Source organism: Zootoca vivipara, chromosome 11 (genome assembly GCF_965207765.1).
Source record: "Zootoca vivipara chromosome 11, rZooViv2.hap1.1, whole genome shotgun sequence".
Classification (NCBI taxonomy): Eukaryota; Metazoa; Chordata; class Lepidosauria; order Squamata; family Lacertidae; genus Zootoca; species Zootoca vivipara.
In genome coordinates, this window is record NC_142594.1 from 1560997 (window position 1) to 1584825 (window position 23829).

The 23829-nt window shown below is 44.9% G+C and overlaps 1 protein-coding gene across 1 annotated transcript in view; it reads right to left on the reverse strand.

Annotated features, from left to right (window-relative positions):
• Positions 1 to 9847: 9847 nt before the first annotated feature.
• The window catches only part of CNTNAP2 (contactin associated protein 2), an 836988-nt gene continuing 823006 nt past the window's right edge, over positions 9848 to 23829 (reverse strand). Inside the window, exons 22-24 of the mRNA XM_035101355.3 lie at positions 17890 to 18120; positions 14204 to 14272; positions 9848 to 12633 (exon numbers count right to left, since the gene is read on the reverse strand). Coding sequence (XP_034957246.3) covers positions 12434 to 12633; positions 14204 to 14272; positions 17890 to 18120 — 500 coding nt within the window. The 3' untranslated portion in view covers positions 9848 to 12433. The remainder of the gene's footprint in view (positions 12634 to 14203; positions 14273 to 17889; positions 18121 to 23829) is intronic.

Below are 23829 nucleotides of genomic sequence, written 5' to 3' on the forward strand. Positions count from 1 at the left end.
TCAATTTCATTATTTAAAAATATGGAGAGTTGGGTTTGCAACATTTTGATGTTTCGTTTTGCAATCTCGTTTTTTGGGTTTTTCGACAATTCTTTCTCATTTGTACTTATCTCTTTCCTAATTTGCTCCATTTTGTTTTCTCTAATTTTCTTCTGGGTGGCACTTTGTTGGATACAGAAACCTCTCATAACAGCCTTGCTAGCATCCCATACCACTTTGATGTCAGTTTCCTGATTTATATTTATTTCAAAAAAATATTTTAAGGTCTCTTGTGCTTTTTAAAATATTTTTTCATCTTTAAAAATGTTGTTAATACAGAGATAATATCCTTTGACTCAATACACAACAAAAATGTTTTCATTCCTTCTTCTCCATCTCCATCTTGTTTTTCTAGTGTTTCTCAGCTCTAAGGTGACTTGATTGTAGTCTGAGATCAGTCTTGGTTAGATTTCTGATTCCCCCCCCCCTTCAATATTAAGTTACTTGACATCCATATTGCATCTAACCTCCCTGCTGAATGTTTTGCATCCAAGAAGTGAGTAGTTTTCCACCAGTTGGAAGAAGGTCATTGGCAATCTTCCTTCTTTAGATTATTTTTCTCTGACTGTTCTATCCAATTCTAATGAGGTTAGAAAAGCGTATGACAGGAAAAGGGGAGGGGAGGAGGCGGAGGGTACCTTGCTTCCAGGGTTGGAGGGGGGGGGAGAGGCTACATCCAGCAACTGACTCTGAAAGTGACAAATAAGTTAATGAAGCTCAGACTGCTGAGCCGTTAATTGCTGAATAAATCCAAAGTAATAAAACTGTCAGAGACTGCTTTGTGTGGGAGAGCCTACCAACCTGACACCCAGCATGGTTACCCTTTATACACAGCCCAACAAGACAACACCAAAAACTCGCCAACAGCAGGCAAATCAATCTGGCTAACCTGATCCAAAAACACCCACCCACCCCATTCACACACAAAAACAACTTTCACTACAGCCCATCAAAGACAACCAACCACACCCTAGGCCACCCCAACCTCTCTCACCACCAAAGAAATACGACAAGTAAAGAGAACACACACAAGTGACGCTGACACAAAACCCCACACATACACTATGTAGAATAGAAGCATTGGTACCCGACCCCTCCCCCCCCACCATTCCCCTCCCCCTCTTATCCCATTTCTTCCTAACCTAAAAAAAACACTTTGTACTATGGAGAATTATATTTGAATTTCATTTATTACTAAGGCTTCCAGTGTTTAATCAGTTTTACTTGTGTAAATGAATAAAGTATGTCAAAGTAAAAAACAAAACAAAACAAAACAAAAGAAGCAACTCTATCCAGAAGGTTAAAAGCTTTGAAAAGGTTCTCGCCTGCAAAATAGACATCAGGGTAAAGTTGTCCCTCTTGGCTGTTGACTGGCAGGTTGGTGGCTTGAGCCCACCCAAGGACAGCTGTGGGCAGGATTCCTGCATGGCAGGGGATTGGAGTAGATGACCCTTGGGGGTCATATACCTTTAGGCACCAGGTGAAAACATTCCCCTTCAACCCGGGCTGATTAATCTTCTACAACCTTTGAAATGTGTTTTTTTTTGGGGGGGATATTGTTTAGTTTTCTTTTTCTTTTAACTATTTGTGTTTTTTATGCTATATTTTTATCCTGCGAATTGCCCTGAGCTCTTCAGATGAAGGGTAGTATGTAAAATTTTGTGTGTATGTGTGTGTGTACACACACACACACACACACACACATTTCCTGTGGCGGACCTGCAGTTGGTTCATTGGAGTGAGGGATTTGGCAACCATAAAAGGGATCCTGAACTATACCTTTTCTGAACTGCCTTGTGTTTTCACTTGTTTGATGTGACAGAGAGTTAGGCATTTTGACTAAACAATCCCCAAATTCACATATTTGGCCACTCTTAAGTATGGGAAGTACAGGATAAAAGATGTTTTTTCACCACATTGACATTCTTCCCTTATGATTGGCAGAAAAACCCATTGCCTCAGATAGCAGAACCAGTCATTTTCATAAATTGACAGCAGGTATAGTCTACCAGCATGGAAACACCTTGTTGTTTTGCTATTTCTCCCATTAAAAACAAAACACAAAACAGAATTCCCCTCCCTTTGACTCTAATGAGAATCAAAAAATTACAATAGCTCTCTCTGCCCCTCAGATAGAGAGATCTAAATAATCCCAATGTCCCTGGGTCAGTCTCCTATGCTTAAAGTGGGGGGGGAAGCAGCCTAATGAGAACAGTGTGAGCAATGGTCACAGATTGCTTGATGGCTCACTGTTGAGCGGGTGGGAAGGGGAAAGGCAGGGGCAAGCACTCCAGAAGGCTCAATTCTGTTGCAGGTTGCCTTTCTTAGAATCATAGAATCATAGAGTTGGAAGAGACCACAAGGGCCATCCAGGCCAACCCCCTGCCAAGCAGACCCAGTTACAAATCCACTGAATGGTAGCATTGTCTAGCCTGCATTTTACCAGCTTCTTTACAAGAATATCATGGGGCACCTTGTCAAAGGCCTTGCTGAAATCAAGATAGGCTACATCCACAGCATTCCCTTCATCTACCAGGCTTGTAATCCTGTCAAAAAATGAGATCAGATTAGTCTGACATGACTTATTTTTCAGAAACCCATGCTGACTTTTAGTGATCACAGCATTCCTTTCTAGGTTCTCACAGACCGTTTGCTTAATGATCTGCTCTAGAATCTTTCCTGGTATTGATGTCAGGCTGACTGGGCGGTAATTGTTTGGGTCCTCTCTTTCCCCCCTTTTGAAAATAGGGACAACATTTGCCCTCCTCCAGTCTGCTGGGACTTTGCCTGTTCTCCAGGAATTCTCAAAGATTGATCACTGCATGGGTTGCCACCTGTCAAAAGTGCCAATAGTCGAGACCTGCACTCCCGGCAGCTAAAGGACACACCTGGGAGACGCCCAATGCACCCTGGTCAAGGGTACACATCGATCCCGCTGGCCCTTTACACGGACAGACCTTTATAGTGGTGGTCGATGCCTACTCGCCTATAGTGGCTGGGGGTGGCCCTGATGACATCCACCACTTCCAAGGCCATCATCTGGGTGCTGCGGGGCCTGTTTGCAACCCATGGGTGTCCTGATGTTCTCGTCTCCGACAATGGACCACAGTTCACCTCAGATATGTTTGAACAGTACCTCCTGGGACTGGGCCTCCAACACGCGTTGACAGCACCATTTCACCCCGCCAGCAATGGGCAGGCAGAAAGAATCGGCAAAAGAGGTGCTTGCGCGCCTGAACCAGGGGGACTGGCACAAGTGGGTCACTGAGTACTTGCTCGTGCAGCACATCACCCCTCATGCGGCCACAGGACGGAGTCCGGCCGAACTGCTGATGGGCCGCTGCCTTCGATCTCCACTTGATCGACTACACCCAGACTTTGGTGTGGCCGAACCCCCGGGCTGTGTCAACGCACCACGATCTTTCATTCTGGGGGATCAGGTTTTTGCCCGGAACTTTGTGGGAGACATTCCTTGGGTGCCAGCCACGGTAGTGGGAATCACTGGACCTCGCTCATACCAGGTGGCACTCAAAGACGGACGCTTATGGCGCCGACACATTGACCAGCTGAGGCGCAGGGTTGGGTATTTGGACACTGCCACAGTGCCTCCAACTGCACCCCCAGCTTCGGAGCAAACTCTAACAGAAGGCGAGGCTCAATCTACACCTCCCTCACAAGCTGCGGATGTGGATCCTAGCCAAGCCACGTCAGAGGTTCAGCATGGCCCTCCAGAGTCTAGGGCCACTGCTGTGCCTGACCATCTGCTGAGTCCGCACATGGCGGTTCCTTTGGCAGTCACGGAGACAGGAAACTTGGACTCACCGCCACCATCGGTGGCGCCACAGTCTCAGCGGGAATCGGCCAACCCCCTGGACACTGGTACTGGCCCTCGGTGTTCCACCAGGGTCACCAAGCGGCCATCCTACTTACGGGACTATGTTAGTAATTGCATTTGAAACGTTGCATTGTAAATAGAAGCTATGTACCTTGAAACTGTTATGCTCTTGTACCTAATTGAAACCATTACGAATGTAACTAATGCCTTTTCACGGTGTTATGTATTGGTGTATATGGTTTTCCCTCAGGTCCTTGACAGTTGTTTTAGGAGGGAACTGTCATTGTTTTAGGAGGGAACCGATACATTGTTTGAGGCAGCCTCTATAAAAGCAGGCCAGCTCGGCAATGCAGTTCAGTTCTGTTCTGGCTTCCGAATAAAGAGCTTCTTGAAGAATCGCTGTGTCGTCTACCCACTATTTAATAGAAAATGTGTTGAGAGGCAATGTTAAGAGCTACCCTGCCATAGCAAGAAGGATACCCTTTGGTCGAGTAACCACACTGGGGCAAGGCCCCATAGAATCATAGAGTTGGAAGGGACCCCTGAGAGTCATCGAGTCCAACCCTTCGCAATGCAGGAAACTCAGCTAAAGCATCCATGGCAGATGGCCATCCAACCTCTGCTTTAAAACCTCCAAGGCAGGAGAGCCTCAAATTTCCCATGGGAGACTGTTCCGCTGTCTAACAACCCTTGCTGCCCCAGAAGGGAACTGGGCTTGCAGCCACCCAGGGGTGACCCTCCCATTAGGCAGGAGCTGGGAGTCCCTTGGTCCGCCTGCTGTTGCTGTATCTGCACTCAGGACCTCCCTCTCAGCCCCCACTTACTTCATGGCTATTTTCCCATCACTGATGCAGCCTCTGGCTGCTGCCCCTTTCCACCCCACAGGCCCACAAGTGCTGCCAGAGAAAGGAGTGAGCCATCTTGTCAGGCTGGGCAGAGCCAGCCGTGTCCAGTGGGGTGGGGGGGTGGCGGTCTCTCTTCGGATTCTTCTTCCTCGTCTGGCTGGCACCACAGCAAACAGCGCAGCATCACTCAGTCCACCAGCAGAAGCGCAGCAATAAGCAGATTCCATACCCTCCAACATTTCTCAGACGAAAATAGGGACAGCCCATTCCCTAATGATAATTTTACTATTTATACCCCACACATCTTACTGGGTTGTGTCAGGCACTCTGGGCAGCTTCCAAACATATATAATAACACAATAAAATATTAAACATTAAAAAAACCTTTCCAATACAGGATTGCCTTCAGATGGCTCAGGGGTTGGATAACTCCATACCCTCCAAGATTTCTCCAATGAAAATAAGGACACCCCAAGGAAAAGTGGGACATTCTGGGATCAAATCAGAAATCAGGACGGCTTCTCTAAATTAGGGATGTCCCTGGAAAATAGGGACACTTGGAGGGTCTTAGAGTCTCTCCTCTCTCCACCCACAAGCAAATGCTGCATGAGTGGAGCGGCTGAAGGAGAGCTTGCTTGCAGAGCAGTCCAACCCAAGTGTGGCTCTGCTTGCCCTGTGCTACCCACGAGACAGAGGTCATCCAGGTGGCTAGGAGAAGAAGAAGAAGAAGAAGAAGAGGAGGAGGAGGAGGAGGAGGAGGAGGAGGAGGAGGAGGAGGAGGAGGAGGAGGAGGAGGAGGAGTTTGGATTTGATATCCCGCTTTATCACTACCCTAAGGAGTATCAAATCTTCTTTCCCTTCCTCCCCCACAACAAACACTCTGTGAGGTGGGTGGGGCCGAGAGACTTCAGAGAAGTGTGACTAGCCCAAGGTCACCCAGCAGCTGCATGTGGAGGAGCGGAGACTCGAACCCGGTCCCCCAGATTACGAGTCCACCGCTCTTAACCACTATACCATGCTGGCTAGGAACATGCAGCACAGCATGTGTGGGCTCTGGGCAGCACCGGAAGGCAAGCCTGCTGCGCACTGAATGTCTTGGCACCACTGCTGCCATCTCATCTCATATTATTATTATTATTATTATTATTATTATTATTATTATTATTATTATTATTTCCCCAGCCACTCTGGGTGGCTCCCAACAGAATTGATGATGATGATGATGATGATAAAACATCAGGCATTAAAAACTTCCCTAAACAGGGCTGCCTTCAGATGTCTCCTAAACATCAGATAGTTGCTGTTTGTTTCCTTGGCATCTGGTGGGAGGGCATTCCACAGTGCAGGCGCCACTACCCACATCAGCTGACTTACTTCCAGCCTGAGTTCAACCTGACATGGTTAGCACTGTGTAGTTGGCGCTTTGCAGTGGGGCAGCTGGCGGTGCCTGATGAAACAATGCCTTGCTGGAAAGAGCTTGTGCCACAATAAACTGGGTAGTTTTCACTGCACCAGAGCAGATGAGCCTCTGTCTATTCAGAACATCACATCAGCCCCTCTGAGGTCCAGGGAGCTGAGTTTCCTTCACGTGGCGCTTCAATATGCCTCCCCTCACCCCTGCTTTATGTTTAAAGGCACCATCGGGACATCTGCTCCATGCCTGGGCCAGAAACTTGGATCTGCTGCCCAGTCATCATGTGAGGCTCCCATCAATCAACTCCTATATTAGGCATTGATTTTCAGGCTAGAAAATGTTACCTTCACACCACTTTCACCAAGCCAACACTGCAATCCTATAGATACTTATCTGGGAGTAAGCACCACTGAACTCAATGGGACTTACTTGTGAGTAGACTTGCAATAGCTCTGTTAGAATGTATGGATGACTTTGCCTGTGAACATTAATTGCAAAGGGATTTAACTGTTAATACTCCACTCCCCAGAGTCGCTGGGGAGGCCCAGCCAGATGGGCAGGGTATAAGTAATAAAATAATAATAATAATTAATAATAATAATAATACTTATTTCTGAAGCATATGGAAAAAGTAACATTTAATATTGGAAGTGAAGTGAAAAGATCTGGCTGACAGACCAATTCTGGGTGATACTTAACTCAGAAAAGGGTCCCTGATTTTTTTACCTCCATTTAAATGAGCATAGAATTCTGGCATACAAATCTAATCATTTCTAATTCTTCTTGCCCAGAAACAGCCATGTCCACCTTTAACATGCCTGATTAAATCTTCATTAAATCTTTAGAGTCTATTAAATGAGTCTTTTATTGAGATTAATAATGACATGCCCTACACTATGTTATATCACTAATCGATATTTTCCTGAGGTTTCAAGTGACCCAATTTAGTGAATGCCACTGTTGCATGCTAGGCAATAGTGCTAAATGTCAGTGTTAAATGTGGTTATACTGATAAATTATAGAAACTGTATATAATTATGAGTGACCAAGATATATATGCTGTTTTTCTTTTTTCCCCTTTTTTGCAGTTCATGAATGTTAATTTGTCATTCCTCCTCAGTTTAAGATCAAAAACAATGCAGAACAGTGTGTGCAATTTAACATTCAAAATAAAGGTTGATTCAAATTATGGCAGAGGAAATAATTAAAATAAAGAACAAAAAAATCTGTTGCATGCAAGCAAAGATTCCCCTTCTTCCCAGACTTCAGGTGCACAACAGGGACAGAGACAAATCTCTTCCCACCAACCACTGTCTTCCTTCCTTACTGCAACTATTTTTACACACACCTAAAAATCCAAGAACTGTGGCATCACAATTGTACTGTAGCCCTATCAGCGGTTACTAGGTTTCAGAGATCTATAAATGGGTAACCACCCCTCCACCATTCCTCCTAGCTAGCTGTTGAGGATGTTTATAAGAGGACTAGCTGGCCTTACCCGCGTTGCTGTGCGTTAGTCTGTCAAATGGAGGGTAATAGGCCCCCTTCAGATCCCCCTGAGCCTCAGAGTCCCCCTGTTTTACAGGATCTCGTGGCGGAGGTGGGGTTTGTGGGTGTGGCGCGTTGTTGTGGGTGTGGCGCGTCCCTGTGACTGCCCCACGTGTCCCGATCCATGATCTATTCTGTTTGCCCCCCCCCCCCCCCGTGATCGGCGTATCTCATGACGTTTTGAAGGATGGTATTTATGTCTTGTGGTTATTTGGTGGGGGATTTGGCGGGGGTTAGTGGTGCTAAATTTTAAAGTAAAAACCCCTTGCCGTGCCCCCAAGTGCGTTGCTGTGGGTTATCTCCCCCCCCCGGGGCCTAGTGGGGGCCTGGCAGGGCCTACATAAAACAAAGGCCATGCTGTGACCTGCGATCCGGGTGCTCGCCCTCTCTCCCCCCCCCCTGGGGGAGAGAGCCTGGCAGGGGCCTAGGGGTCTGATAATGGCCGCCTTGGTAGTTTCAGTTGCTTGGTTGATGATGTCATTATTTGGTTTGTGGGTGTGGTGTAGATTTCACAGGAAGGAGGAGGAGTGGAGGGAATAACGCCACTTGAGGGTGCTGTTTGACTTGGTGGAAAACCAGGTATATATCTGCCCAGGTGTGAGATTTGAGGGATTTTCTTTTCCAACAATGCTCAGGGAGTGGCCTGGATCGTTGTGTCAAAATTTCAGGACGATCGGTCAAGCAGTTACGGAGAAAAGTGGAACACGCACTTTCACGATTTTTACATTTATATATATATAGATTGTCCCATTTTATCTCACAGAAAACCTGTGATGTAGACTAGGCTGAGACACGGAAAGTAGCCCAAGTTTGCCTATTGAGCCCCACAGCCCAGAAGATATTTGGCTGTCGGTTTTCCTGGTCCCAAGTGTGATGCTGTATTCACCAGACCACATGGAAGCCCCAAAGCCTCGGAACAAGTTAATGCAAGGACCGGCTGGTAACACCAAAGCTGCCATGGAAACTCTGTGCAGGGGTTCTTTTTGTGTTGGCGTGGGGGAGGCAGGGTGGAGGGAATGGCAACGTAAGCAGCAAGCTTCTATGCACCTAGCTGATGCAGAGGGGTTGTGTGTGGGCACAGGGTCCATCTGAACATTCCCCATTGAAACCTGCAGCTCTGTAATTGGATATGTGGAGGGGGAACGGTCTGCCACCAGTCATACCCAAGTGCAAAATGAAGTAGAAAAAATGGTCGCCCGCACAGGCATCAGTTTGTAGCAATCTTTGGTTCTCAAATGCTGCCTCTAAACATGCTGATGCCTATAAGGCATGTCCGCCGTGCTACTGTCTTTAACTGTTGCCTAAAAGACTCAAGACGAATAAAAAAAGAAACTGATATGGGCATGAATATGAATCTGCCTTATCTAATTCACTCTACCTCCCTTTGCATTCTGTCTGCCTTACAAAAAAGAAAAATTAAAATGTGGTTTTCACAAGGATCACGACTTCAAAAATTAAGTAAAAGAACAGCTTTTTGGATTCAAAAGGTATCTTTGTTGATTCAGAAAGCTGCCATAAAACAAGTTTACATCACTTACTTTCCTTCTTGCTGAAGAACTCTTTATAAAAATCCAAAGCCACAAAAAGAAGAAAGTAATAAATTGGTTATGATAAGGAAAAACTCCCATCAGGATATGAAAATGGGAAAAGGAAACCAGGTGTATCTTTTCAGGTGAGTCATTAACCCACCAAATGTTGTGGATTTGTTGTTGCTCATTTCTCTGTTTACAACCATTGATAACTCCTGGTTCCCAACTGGTTAAACACGGCAGACTGTGCCACTTTCCTTAGTGGGAGGCATCCTGGTGGCAGTAGAAGCAAATAGGCACAAAAGGACAGAAAGGGCTCAGCGTTCGTTACTGCTGTCACAAATGTACTAGTGGCTTCATAAAACGGGGGGGGGGGGGAGTGATGTTCCTTAGTGGGATCTCTGGGCCGTGTTCCTGGAAGAAATGTTGCAGAGCCTTGAAGCATCTTCTGGCTGCCCTCAGCTTTCCCATCCAGACCAGCAAAGTGATTCAGAAGGCAGACAGATAAATGCAAAGACATGTATGGTACGATAAAAGATTTCTAAATGAAATTCTCTCCCGTTTGCAAAGCTTTTGTAATAAATATAAACAATTTCACTCCCTTCTGTACACAAGAAAAATAAAGTGAGGATTCAGCTAAAAGAGAATAGTAGTCTTTAGTATGTTGAGCTACAGTTATTTTTGATTTCCCCATCATTCTTTCTCAGGTGTAGTTGATATAGAAATGTTTCAAAGCTGTGCATACCAAAATTGTGAGCAGATGAATCATGGATCCACAGCCATCATAAGCAAAAAAAACTTTCACAAGAAATAATTCATTTTTTTAAAATACATAATAAGCAAGAGGCCATACAATCATATATCTTCATTAGGTTGTACTATACAACTTTCTGTAAGGCTTTGTCAGTGTAGAATCTCCTCAATCAGCATTGGGAATTCTTTTTTAAAAAAAACCACCTGTCATTCAAGAGAATCATTGACTAATCCTGCCTACTGCAAAGGAGGGGCCCTTTCCCAAAGGTGGTTGTTATCGAAGGATGTGGTGATTGCATATTAAAGAAACTTAAGCCAGATTCTTGCCTGTTTAACTGCCAAAGGAATCCAAGGATGCTGCTGTTGAATGAAAGAGCTATGGTCCCACTACAAAGGACTCCTCCACATAGAACTGCCATTTCCAATTTTCTTGGGAAAAGTTCCGTTGGTTAAACCATTTTATAATTCACTAAGCAGAACTCTACTGGTGGAAACTGCATTGTAAGAAACCTCAAGCCACATGCCGGAGCTGAGACAGCACTTTCACTCAACCATAGCTTTCCATCACTTGGCCCCAGCTTTCTCCATTTTAGAGAGGTGTAAATTTCAGCTGCTCTATATGACCCATGTCCCAGAAGCCTTAGCTGACTTTTGCCTTAGCTGCCTTCCAATTGCCTGAACAGAGATAATGAGAAAGACCAGGGAAATCTGTGCTTTAAAGAAAAGCCATGCTCTAGGACTGTGCAATCCTGCAGCTCTCTCTGCACACAGGACTACTTGATCTCTTAATTTCTGCCTCTCATCTTGGGAGAAAACTGCTTCACAGATATTCTTCACAACAGTGTTCCATTGGGAAATTGTAAAAGAGAAGAGAAGAATTCAGCAGTATGTTGTGTTTCACATGAAATCTTCAAGATCAGTATTTCTGCAGCAGTCTATATATAAGAAACAGAAGCAAAGAAGTCTAAAATCTGGTTCTAATTCCCTACTGCAATGCTTATGTCTACATACGTATAGCATATGCCAATATGATGTCACAGGTGGAACAGGTGTGCAATGAGGACTTCAGGTCAGCAGAGTCATTACAGAGTCAAATGGGACAGTCTTTCTTCAGATCTCAGCAAGAAATTCACTAAGGATTCCTGTGCCTTATGATACTCCTCTCTGACAACTACAAGGATGATAATATGAGGCGTTTCTAAACATTATTGTTAAGTACTTCTACACAAACATCATTATGTGCCCTTAGCAGACAGATGGCAGGCAACGGAAACAGGCAAATGTGGTTTTCTCTCAAGTGCTTCCTATGCTCCAGGCTTCTTGCTCTCTACAGGCAGATCTACACTACAAACATGTACCAGCTTTAATCTTTTGAAACAATCATGGTCTCTCTACCCTCCCCCCCAAGAATCCAGAAAACTGTCCTTTAGCGAGAAAGCTAAAATGATCTGCTAGGGCTAAACTTTAAATTGTGGGAGCCATTGCAGCACAGTTCTGTCCTGCATCAGGCAGTAATACTGGAAGTTCAAAGTTCACATGGGAGCAACCCACCCCTTAAGATGCCAGAATCAGGCCTCCCAGGAACTGGAGCCATTGGGGGAGGGAAGGAACTGTGATATAGATTCCTCAAGCATCTGATATGACTGAGCCATGAGGCAGCAGCTCCCATACAAGGTAACATCAAATGGGACACTGAGAAATTCCTAGCCTTCCCCACAGTTCCCTGAATTCTCTGGGAGAGGAGGTGACTGTTAAACCATTTTAAATCTATAGTGTAGATCAGGCATCCCCAAAGTGCGGCCCTCCAGATGTTTTGGCCTACAACTCCCATGATCCCTAGCTAACAGGGCCAGTGGTCAGGGATGATGGGAATTGTAGTCCAAAACATCTGGAGGGCCGAAGTTTGGGGATGCCTGGTGTAGATTCACCAAATTGGAAACATTTAACCATGCATTAAAATAACAATCATTGACACTGTATGTGAGTACAACATCCTTTCTAGGAAATTATCTATGCAAGAATGCTAGAGAAGAACGGTCTCAGGCTTTAGGATTGCTTTGCTGTTCTCAGGAGAGAAGTATTTACATTCTAAAGGGCTTCTAAAAAAATATAGAAAAGTGGTCCCTGTTTCCACAGGTATTTCTGAACACCTCCAGCCACTGACAAAGAAGACAGGTGGTGATTGACAAGTGTGAACCTCTTAAATTATGCTCTTAGTTTAGATGGATACAAGAAGGGCAAATTCACAGTAAACCAATATTAAAAAGTCCTTTTCTGAAATGCTGTGGCACCTCCAGTCCTAATGGTTGTTTGTCACTTGCTCCTCCGCTTGTGCTGATCTTTTTTAAAAACTAGATTTGTTGAAGAGTCTGCAAGAGAGCTCTCTTCTTCTCACTGCAAAAGTCTTCCCTGCCCCCTCCCCACCCCCTTCCCCCAAGCCAGCCGTCGGCTTTTCTTTCTGCTTCCAGTTTCAGATCAGCCACTCCTTTTTGCTTTCGTCAATGGTCTCAGTAAAATTGGGGTCGTTGCCCATAATGGCTGCGTCAGCGCTCTCTGCCGATTCTGCCCCCTTGGCTTCATTGGTGTGGTAAGTTCCCTTGTGGCGGAACATGTAGCGAATGAGGAAGACAAGGGTGCAGAGGATGGTGAAGATCACAACAGCAATGACACCTAACACAGAGAGAAAGGCGGAAGGTTTCAGATTCAAAAACAAATGAGCAAACAGTTTAGTTTTCATATACTGTCTGATATGACATGGCTACAATATTGTCTCTCTCATGGTAACAGAGAAAGCCTCCCGTCTTATTGCTCCGTTCTTAACACATGTCCATTAACTGGCAAATAGTACAGTGGGGCTTGTGCGGCTGACACTGCAGAGCCAAATTGGGAGAGCCACTTCATGACACTCTTAATTCTAACTATAGTGTGGCATAGGCATTGGGGATGTATCCTGAATCAACCAGCTCAATTGCTGGCTGATTACTCCACAGTTGATCCTGGGTTAAGGATCCCCCCAAGATGCAAATCAAATAGGGCAAACCTGCCAGGTTGTCATTTGGGGGGATCTATGGCCCATTAGCCACCATCTGGGCCTTTGGACAGAAACCTTCCCCCTCAATGCCTTCACTGGGGTACCCTGAAATTTGAACCTGGATAGCTCACTTTTGCCATCTAGTGTCACATTTGTATGTTGCGCTTTACAACACATTTAAAACATGTTATTTGCAGCTGTATAGCTGAGTCCTCAATGCCTGTTTCTGCCAAAAGTTGTGACAGTTGCTATGAGCATAGCTGCCAAGTCTCCCGTTTTCCCTGGGAAAACCCCTTTTTTTACTTACCTTTTCCCGGTGGTCCCCCGTATCACTTCGTCTCCCGTTTTTCTCCGTTATTTTCTCCTGCCGGCGGCCATTTTTTTCTTTCCGATTTGCCCTTCTATGGGCACCAAAAATGGCCACTGCCAGCTTCAAAAGTCGCATCTACGCATGTCCGGAAGTGCATAGACGTGACTTCCGGTGTTGGCAGCGGCCATTTTTGGTGCCCATAGATGGGCGGAGTGACACCGGAAGTTGCGTCAGCAGACTTCCTGACATGCGTACAAGCGACTTTCGAAGCCGGCGGCAGCCATTTTGGGTGCCCATAGAAGGGCAAAGCGACACCGGAAGTTACATCGACACAACTTCCGGTGTCAAATGGCTGCCGGTCCCGGATTCTGCAGTCCGGAACTTGGAAGGTAAGGCTATGAGGAAGGCAAAACCCCCAGACAGGCCCAATTTGTCTGTGGGCAAATTCCTCCCTGGCCCCAAATGCAGTGGCAGATGCAAGGCCATAGCGGTGCCCTGCCCACTTCCCTTCAAAGAGAGCAGCAATATGCAGGGCTGGAGGGGGGGGGATGCCCAATGCAGACTGTGCTGTTTGCTCCCAGCACAGCCAGTTTACATGCTGAATGTAGCAGGATATGCCATCAGAATTCAAACTACCTGTCATTTACTGCTTCATAATTAAATGTATTTATTTCCATTTCTTATTACAGTATCTACTCTGTCCTAACAGTTCTGGGAAACTAAGCATTTTAAAACAAAAGACAAGTATAGTTGAAAATCCTTTTCTCTTTGTTAGCTTAGCCTTGGAAATTATATGTGTGTTTTAAATTAGGTATTTTAAAATATACTTGCAAACATCATATCTTATCAGCATAGAAATCAACATTCCCTTCTGAAAGGCGGGACGTGTACTTACTTACCTCCAATAATGGCTGAATTCCTGTTAACACCACCTCCAATCACTTGACCATTGTAAGGAAGATCGGCACCTGGGACACAAGAAAAAGCACAAGTTATTATTTACACCAGGCCCTTCAGACATTTAGCCCCTCACTTAAAATTCCCCGTGCTTTCCCTCTGTCCCACTCAGACGTCCTTCCAGGCTAAATCAAGCATTTGATGCTGGAGGCAGTTTTATGCTCCACTGCCTTACGGGGCACAGAGGTTTAAGTAAAATAAATTTTGCACCAGGAGTAAAACCCAAAATAGGACAGGCTCTTCTGTCTTTAATGCTCATGTTTTTTCAACCCCCTGGAAGACTCAGGTAGCCCTCGCACACAGGAGGGATACACTTGCAATGGTTTGTTGCAAGGTCCCACTTCTTAATAATATTTAATTAAAATAACACAAACAGAAGTGGTAATAAAGTATACAGCTGGATGCTGCCATTAACATTCGTATTCCAATGAGGAATCCACTTTCCCACAAGAACTGGTTCTGTTTCGTGTTTCTTTTGAGCAAGTGATGCCCACAGTATGTGGCCAAAGACTTGAACTGTAACAAAGCCATTTGGGGGGACAAATAAAATCCCTGCCAGCAGACCCTCCAAGTGTCCCTATTTTCCAGGGATGTCCCCGATTTAGATAAGCCATCCTGGTTTCTGATTTGATCTCGGAATGTCCTGCTTTTTCTTAGGATGTCCCTATTTTCATTGGAGAAATGTTGGAGGGGATGGAGTTACCTGACCCCCTAGGCACCTCTGTATAGGGATTTTTTTTTTTAATGTTTCATGTTTTTATATATGTTGGAAGCTGCCCAGAGTGGCTGGCACAACCCAGTAAGATGTGTGGGGTATAAGTAGTAAAATTATCATTATGGAATGGGATGTCCCTATATTCATCTGAGAAATGTTGGAGGGTATGTGCCAGTGAATTTAGTGGCAGAATACTAACTGTTTTAAATACAGTACTAACACCAATCTCTCTTCAGGTACATATATTTATATATTGCTTGTATTTATTTTAAATATACCCAGCTTTCTAGAGGACCAAATTAGCTTCAATTTCAGAAGGCTTGAAACAGCAGTTAGAGAAAGTGGCTCCCCCCCCATTATAGCGTGTGTGTGTGAGAGGGTAAGGGAGATCCAGAGACGCACCAAGGAAATAGCTATTACCATGCCTTCTCCCTCCCTTCTGAAATTGTTCCCGATAACTCCACATAGGCAGAATTTCTAGGAATGATCTTTTCCATGGGAGAGCAGCGCCTGCCTTTGCTTATCCTCATCTTCCTGCTGCTCTGTGGCATTAAAATTCTGCTCAGAGCTGCACAGAGCAGCTTGAAATGCCCAGGTCTCTCAGGGAGGGCTGCTAGAATTTATGGCTTTGGCAGGCAGCTGAGCCTCAACTGTCTGTAGCTCCTGATGAAGTGTCTGGGGTGGAGTATATATTGCCATTAAGTTGGGCAGGAGGAGAAAGGTTGTGTGTGTGTGTGTGGGGGGGGTGTTATTGCATCCAAGAACCAGGCAAGATTGAAGCTCTCTTTCCTACTCCTTTCCATTAGGGAAGATTTATGGGAAATTCAAGTGCCATCATTAAGTCATTTGGGATCCAAAGAACAGAGCTGCTAAAGCTGAGCCAGAGATCAAGCTTGCTCTCATGTATTCCCATGAGAAGAAATTGGGGCCATCCACTCATTAAATAATTTTAAGTTGATTCAACTCTTGCTTTTAAACCAATTAATTGAATGGAGCTATTGCAAACATTTCAGCACATGTGTGCTTTTGCTATCCTGGATGGCGCATGGAGGAGGAATGTAGAAAACTGCCTTATCCCAAAGGAGACCACTGGGTCCATCTATATGCTCTGCTGACTGGCAGCAAAACCCAGGAACGAATGTTTCTGAGCCAACCTAGAGATTTCAGGAACTGATCTAAAGGTTTTCTGTGCAAAAAGCAGCACGGACAGGGCAGCCTTACGTGTGCTGTTTGCACGCGGCAGCCCCACGAGTCGTCGCTTGCTCGGCAGATTGCAAGGTCGCCACGGGAGCAGCAGCGCCATTTGTGCATGCACCGTTCGTCATGATGTCAGGATGTATGCATGCTGCGGAGCAATGCCTCGCCCCCAGGGGGTGCCTCCACATTTGCCACCCCGAGCAGCCAAAAGGCAATGTTCGCCACTGGAGACAGCCGAATAATAAAATAAGTCTTCCCTCTAAGCCACTTCACCTGAACATGGTTCGATTTTTTGCACTTGAGAAAACAACAAATGCAGCTACTCCTTTGGAAACTGAAATCTCTAATAGTCCGTATGTGCTGGTTGTTTAAAGCATGGCTGCAGTGAGGCTGCTATCTATGTGGAAAGCAGAATCAGTTATTTTTGCTCTCTACAAATTTAGCAGTCTTTCTTTTTTTATTTCCTGGTGCAGCGTGTCTTTCACTCAAGTTTGTATATTACTACACGAAAAAAGGCAGACAAAGAAGTTAAGGATAGGATTAATTTGTTTTTTTTTAAAAAAGTATAGTTATTTTAAGAACGGGAAATTTTGCATTGGTGTATCTTTGAAATCTTTGTGTTTTTCTACTCCATAAACAAAAACAATTGTGTGTTTGTATGCAATTCCCTGATGGTTTTGAATTTGATGACAATTAAAATCTACATGTAAAACCAATTATTATTTTAACTCATGATTCCTTTGCCTCATCTACTTAAACACAGGACGCAGTTCTGAAGGGAAGCCAGGGGCTGCTTGGCCCTGCGTCCATCTTCAGAAAGGAAGAGACGCTGGCTGAGTCCTGCAGCTCCTCCATCGCCAGCACAGAAAGTCACCAGGGCCACAGGGAAAGGGGGGCAATTACAAAACAATTTCATGCTTTGAGATAACCATTTGGCACCGCAGCAGAATATGAACATGGTCACAGAAGCTGTATTTATAAAGTCAAAATAGACGTTATCTCTGGAAATGTGAGGCTTCAGCCCTGAGATAACAGGGAATTTGGGGTGGGGATCTGAGCTTGCCTGGGGGCAACAACCTCCTCAAAGGGCTTCCTTAGGTGACCTGAAGAAGCCTCCAGGTTTCTTCTGTGCCAATGGTGCCTCCCTGCCCTTGCAGCAGCTAAGGGAAAGCGGGGGAGGGGAGAGTCCCTCGCAATATTCAGATTGGCTCTAACTCTAGCAGTGGACCTGGCTGAAAACTGATCTGCCACTTTTCATCATTTCCAAGGATTATTCTGGTAAAAAGTGCTATGATTATCAGCACCAAGAAAGACAAATCTATGCCAATTTTCTGAACTTGCATTCATTGCATTTATCAAAATTAGAAGCACCAGTAAAACAACAATTACGTGCCCACAAGACAACCCACAGGTCAATCTGCCACTGCTTCACACTGGAGGTTAGTGTCTTTAAGATAAATGCAGTAGTCATAAACCTATAGCAGCAATGAAAGAATAAACTATAATGGATACTTAAGCCATTATAGTTTAGAAGTTAAATTGTCAGTGTGTGTGTGTGTGTGCGTGTGTGTGCGTGTGAGAGAGAGAGAGAGAGAAAATGTTCACTATTATTCTAATCTCACCATCATAACAGATGGTGAGTTATAGTCTAACCCTACATTCTGGAAGCAGCTTCAGGGATTGATTTCAGGATTTTCTCATCCGGTCTCAACTTACCTGAATCGGAATGCCACGGATCCGTTGCGGAAGACATTGGTTGGATGGTTTGTGGGTTTGCACCACAGTTGGATTCCACAAGTTCTCCTTCTGTGTGGATGTGAGAGGAGATGTTTGTGGCTCTCAAAGCTGCCTTGAGCGGGGAAATCTGGTTGAATTGGACTCTGGACAGGCAGCCAGAGAATCCCGGGGTATTGTATTTATGGATCTCTTGGTCAATTTTTCCAAGTTCTGGAGGACAGAGGAAAGGAAAGGCTTTTCAACAGAATTCACTGAAGAAGGAACAAGCACCGTGATCCTTCTCCATGCTTTTAATCCTCACTTTCAGAAAGTTAGGCACACGGCAGACTTTGTAAGTAGTATATCATACCCTCCAAATTCCCACGGACAGTCCCACAATAACAAAAGCCACCGGGCTTCTGATTTGATCCCGGAATGTCCCTATTTCCCCCACCACCGCTGCCACCACTGAGCTCAGAGAGAAGGATGAGCCGGTGTTTGTCCTGAGCAGCAGCGGCAGCGAGGGATCATCCATTGCCTCTCCATGGCTGCTGCCGACCTCCTCCCTTGGGCAGCTCCTAGCAGCTGCTGGACATCAGGTGAGAGGGATAGGCTGCTGCTGCCAAGGGGCAGGAGGAGGGCAGGGCTGCCCTGGGTGGGGAGAAAGGCAGAGCAGAGCACAAGGAATCTTGACTTTTATATATAACTAGCTGGCCTGGCCATGTGCTGCTGTGGGTTTTTGTGTTAAATGGACCTTTTTCTGTTAAATGGACCTTCAGAGTCTCCCTTCAGAGACCCCTCACCTGCCCTGTCCCAACCCTGACTCCTCTACTGTAAGTTTCAAAAATAAGACTCCCCACCCACACGTGTTCCTGAAAATGACCTCCAAAGAAGGAGACTCCACCACACTCATTGGCAGCAAATTCCACTGTTGAACAGCTCTTACTGTCAGGAAGTTCTTCCTAATGTTTAGGTGGAATCTTCTTTCTTGTAGTTTGAATCCATTGCTCCGTGTCCGCTTCTCTGGAGTAGCAGAAAACAACCTTTCTCCCTCCTCTATATGACATCCTTTTATATATTTGAACATGGCTATCATATCACCCCTTAACCTTCTCTTCTCCAGGGTAAACATACCCAGCTCCCTAAGCAGTTCCTCATAAGGCATTGTTTCCGGGCCATTGACCATTTTGGTTGCCCTCCTCTGGACACGTTCCAGCTTGTCAGTATCCTTCTTGAACTGTGGTGCCCAGAACTGGACACAGTACTCCAGGTGAGGTCTGACCAGAGCAGAATACAGTGGTACTATTACTTCCCTTGATCTAGATGCTATACTCCTATTGATGCAGCCCATAATTGCATTGGCTTTTTTAGCTGCTGCATCACACTGCTGACTCATGTCAAGTTGGTGGTCTACCAAGACTCCTAGATCCTTTTCACATGTACTACTCTCTCAAGCCAGGTGTCTCCCATCCTGTATTTGTGCCTTTTATTTTATTTTTTGCCCAAGTGCAGTACTTTACATTTCTCTTTGTTAAAATTCATCTTGTTTGCTTTGGCCCATTTGTCTAATCTGTTAAGGTCATTTTGAAGTGTGATCCTGTCCTCTGGGACAAATGTTTAAAGCATGTCAAGGCAAAAGGTTACCAGTTCAAACTGGCACTAATAATTAATGGCAAGAATTCCTTCTGATAGACTAGAAGAAAAATGTTTTATTGGGCTCAAAGTGGGATATAGAAAACCTATACAGAAAAGTGCAGGCTTTTAAAAGGAGAATTGCATGAATTAAGGCTGCTGGCAGCATGGGAAGATTACTGAAATAATGCACAGAATGTGCTTCAGACACCCTAAATATAAATGCCAACTATTACTAGTAATACAACGTAATGACAAGAGAGCTGGCAAAACCCAGCTGAAAGTGTCAATGAATGGCCGATTCACACAGCACTGAAATTGGGATGGCCAAGGCCAGGAAAAAAGTAAAGGAAAAGAACTCTCGGCACACACATTCAGCTTACTAAAGAATTATATACAAATATATTGTTCCTGAAAATTAACAGCCCATATTTCTGCATATAGCTCTTGAGCAGGGGTAGGCAACCCAAGACCCAGGGGCCAGATGCAGCCCAATCGCCTTCTCAATCCGGTCCATGGACGGTCTGGGAATCAGCATGTTTTTACACGAGTAGAATGTGCCTTTTTATTTAAAATGCATATCTGGGTTATTTGTGGGGCATAGGAATTCATTCATATATTTTTTTCCAAAATATAGTCCGGCGCATCACATGGTCTGAGGGACGGTGGACCGGCCCATGGCTGGAAAAGGTTGCTGACCCCTCCTCTTGAGCATCATGCATTTCAAATGCGTTTCTGTTCTTTTCCAGCACCATGTTGTCTCTGTTAACACAACTGGTAGTCTGGACCTGCACTAGCAGAACACAGATTAACATTTCAAGCATTTCATTACTGCAACATAAAATGTGACATTTTGGCTGCAACAGGGAATCCAGCTTCACATTCTCCTGGACTGTGCAAAAGAAATAAAAAGGAACCTCACCATGGTCATTTTTGGACAAGTTTAAATTGGAGGCACTGAAAAGTAACAATGCAGCATCCATGATTGAGCTCCTCAGAACAAAAGTGGTTCATTCACTGGGACAGCAGAAATACCGGGTGCATCTAAACCATAAAGTAGCTTCTACCACCTGAAACCCCTTGCTTAAGAAGCGCTCATTTGTGTCCAGGAAATAACTGCCCTGTATCTCTGGGTCCAGTGTTGTTGTTCCATAAGGAACAGTTGTGCTACCACCTGTTCATGCAATTATGTGCTCACCAAACCCTGCTGGTCAGCCCCATCCCTAGCTAGCTCAAATTTGTCACAGCATGCAAGGATTAAGAGGGCATGTGACCTCCTAAACTGCTGCAAGCACCTTATCCACATCCTGAGGACTGAGAACCTGAAACTGCTCTTACGAAACCAGACTAGACGGCACACTAGGGTTGCCATGTTTTTTAAATAAACCCTGACACCTGCAAAATTCCCCCAATGCCATTTTTGCACCCCAAAACAAGGACATGTCAGGAATTTTCCTGAGGTATGGCAAGCCTATGGCACACTGTGCACTTCCTCAGGACCTGTCACAACAAGAGCATCAAAGTTGTTGCGGACGTGCATGATTTTATCCGTTGTCACAGTAGACTTCTGGAAGCTGCAAGATCCCATTCAGCAGGTAACATGTTAGGAAGCACCATACCACTTAGAATAGGTCTGCTGCCCAACTACTTGATGATGGAATGAAGGCAGCAAAGTAGACCTTCTTGTCTCCAGTCCATGATTATGTGCTCTAACACGTCATCTTTGCCACAAAAGCAATGCAATTTGTTTTGCAGATATTAATATTGTACAGCTTGAAGCAATAGGATGAATAAGCAACTGGAATAAAATATGATTCAAAAGCTTTACTAACAGAACTTGCTCCAAAAACAAATACGAAAACAAATGATACATCCAAATAGTTGTACAGTCATACCTTGGTTATCTAATGCCTTGCGTCTCAAACATTTTGGCTCCCGAACGCCGCAAACCTGGAAGTGAGTGTTCCAGTTTGCAAAAGTTTTTTGGAAGCCGAGCGTCCGACGTGGCTTATGCAGCTTCCGATTGAGTGCAGGAAGCTCATGCAGCCAACTGGAAGCTGTACCTTGGTTTTCGAAAGTTGAATGGACTTCCAGAACAGATTCCATTCAAGAACCAAGGTACAGTGTCATGTGCATGCTCAGCAAGGCTTATCTTCTTGGATATTTGAAATTACTCTCTCTCCACACAGACTCTGTTTGCCTGGAGCTGGTCTCCTGTGTCTTTATGAGACACCCTGTACAATTACACTATTCGTGGTTTGTTGGTTGGTCTTTAGAAAAGTGGAAGATACTTGGTTAAATGCCTGAAAACATGTTTTGCAGCTGATCTTACTTGACATTTGGCGTCAGCTTATGATGAGAGAAATGATATAGCAGGGAATGCAATGCAGGTGCAATGCACCCTGTTTGATACTTAGAAGATTTTTGACATTTCAAATCAGTTTGAGCACTCCAACTGGAATTGCATTATGTGCGTTACAACATAACAATTACAAGAGCAGGAATCCTAAATATACAGACTGCTTCATGGGTAAATAAAGCTCTGTAAATAATGATGGTGCAGGTTGGGGGTGGGAATTGTGGGGCTAAAATTTTGGGGTGCAAAAATAGTGCAGAATGACTTCAAAGCATTACATTACAATGGCACATGGGGTTTACAGTGGTTTATTCAATGAAAAAAATGACAACTGTAAGAAAATATTGCATCTACCATGTACAGTTTGCTTTCCACCAGGACCCTCTGTGTCTGACCCAACTCAGCCCTTTTCCCTCAAACTCCTTCTCCCGGCCAAACCCCACCCTCTGCGCATAACAACTGTCACTCTGACTCCTGGCTCTCCTCTGCATGGACCCAGCCTCTGCAAGCACAACCTCCTGCTCTCCTCGTCCAACCAGACCCACCTTCTGCCCATGCAGTTTGGATGACGACGAGGAGCACAAATAGGTGAAGTCAAAACAGGACAGGATACACTTTTCTTAAAAAAAAAAAGGGTGATCACATTTTTCTAGGGATGGGGGGGGGCAACCCTTCATCCAGCACATATCATTGCAGTGCTGAGGGATCTGCACTGGGTGCCTGTTAAGCACAGAGCCAGTTATAAGGTTCTGCTGTTGACAGACAAAGCTCGAAATGACTCTGGGCATTAGGATCAGCAAAGGAACCTGGTTTGTTTTGCGATGGCCTGATGTTTACCAACATGTGGCAACACAGAGGCCGGATTTCAAACTGAAGCCCCCCCCTTTATAATATGTGATGCCTCGTCTGTATTGGGCTTCTGTTCTGCCAGCAATGCAAACATTCCCCTGAACGTGACCTCTTGGCCTCATTGTTTAAATCACTTTAAAAAGTGCTGCTATTTTTCTATATATACAGATAATAGCCCTATAACACATTCGCTTGTTAAAGCAAAACCACACACACATTGCCTGTGTTGGCTACTTAAGGGGGACAACCTACCCATGCAGCATCAGAACATGGCTCCAACGAGTCCAGTCTTCTGTCTTCAAAGATGGTCGGCCAGCTGTTGCTAGAAAGCTTGCAAGCACACCACATTCCCATGCCTTGCTTGCTTCAGGACCCAGCAATCACAGGTAAACTGCCTCTGATGAGGGAGGCTCAATTTTGGCCTGTCATTGCTCACATCTATTGCTAGAGTTCTCTTCCATGGATTTGCCTAATCATTTTTATACCATCCAAGCTACACTACATCTTGCAGCAATCATTCCATTAAAAAAAAATAAACATTTTGCTTTCCATTTATAATACCAACCAATTCAAACGTCAAATAAAAATGTCCTCAACTACTCAAAACAGACTTTGAGTCAATTTCAAAAGGCTTGTGACTTAGAATACTGTTCTCATCCCTTTGTACCTGGGTCTTGTACAGAACTGATTGTGGAAACTATCGAGGCATCTCTCTATTAGCTGTAGCCGGCAAAAAAAAATTCTTGCAAGGGTCTTTGCAAACCGTCTGGTAACAATATCCAAGGTGACCCTTCCTGAATCCCAAAACGGTTTCTGGCCTTCTAGGGGGACAGTGGACATGATTTTCACCACTCAACAGCTTCAAGAAAAATGCATAGAGCAGAACTAACCCCTGTATATGGCGTTTATTGACCTGACTAAGGCTTTCGACACTGTAAATTGTAATGCCCTGTGGACTGTCCTTCTGAAAGTTGGCTGCCCAGATAAATTTGTAAACATCATTCAGCTCCTCCATGATAATATGACAGCAACAATCGCAGATAACAATGGCTCTCAAAGTGAACTATTCACAGTGGGATCAGGTGTTAAACAGGGTTCTGTTA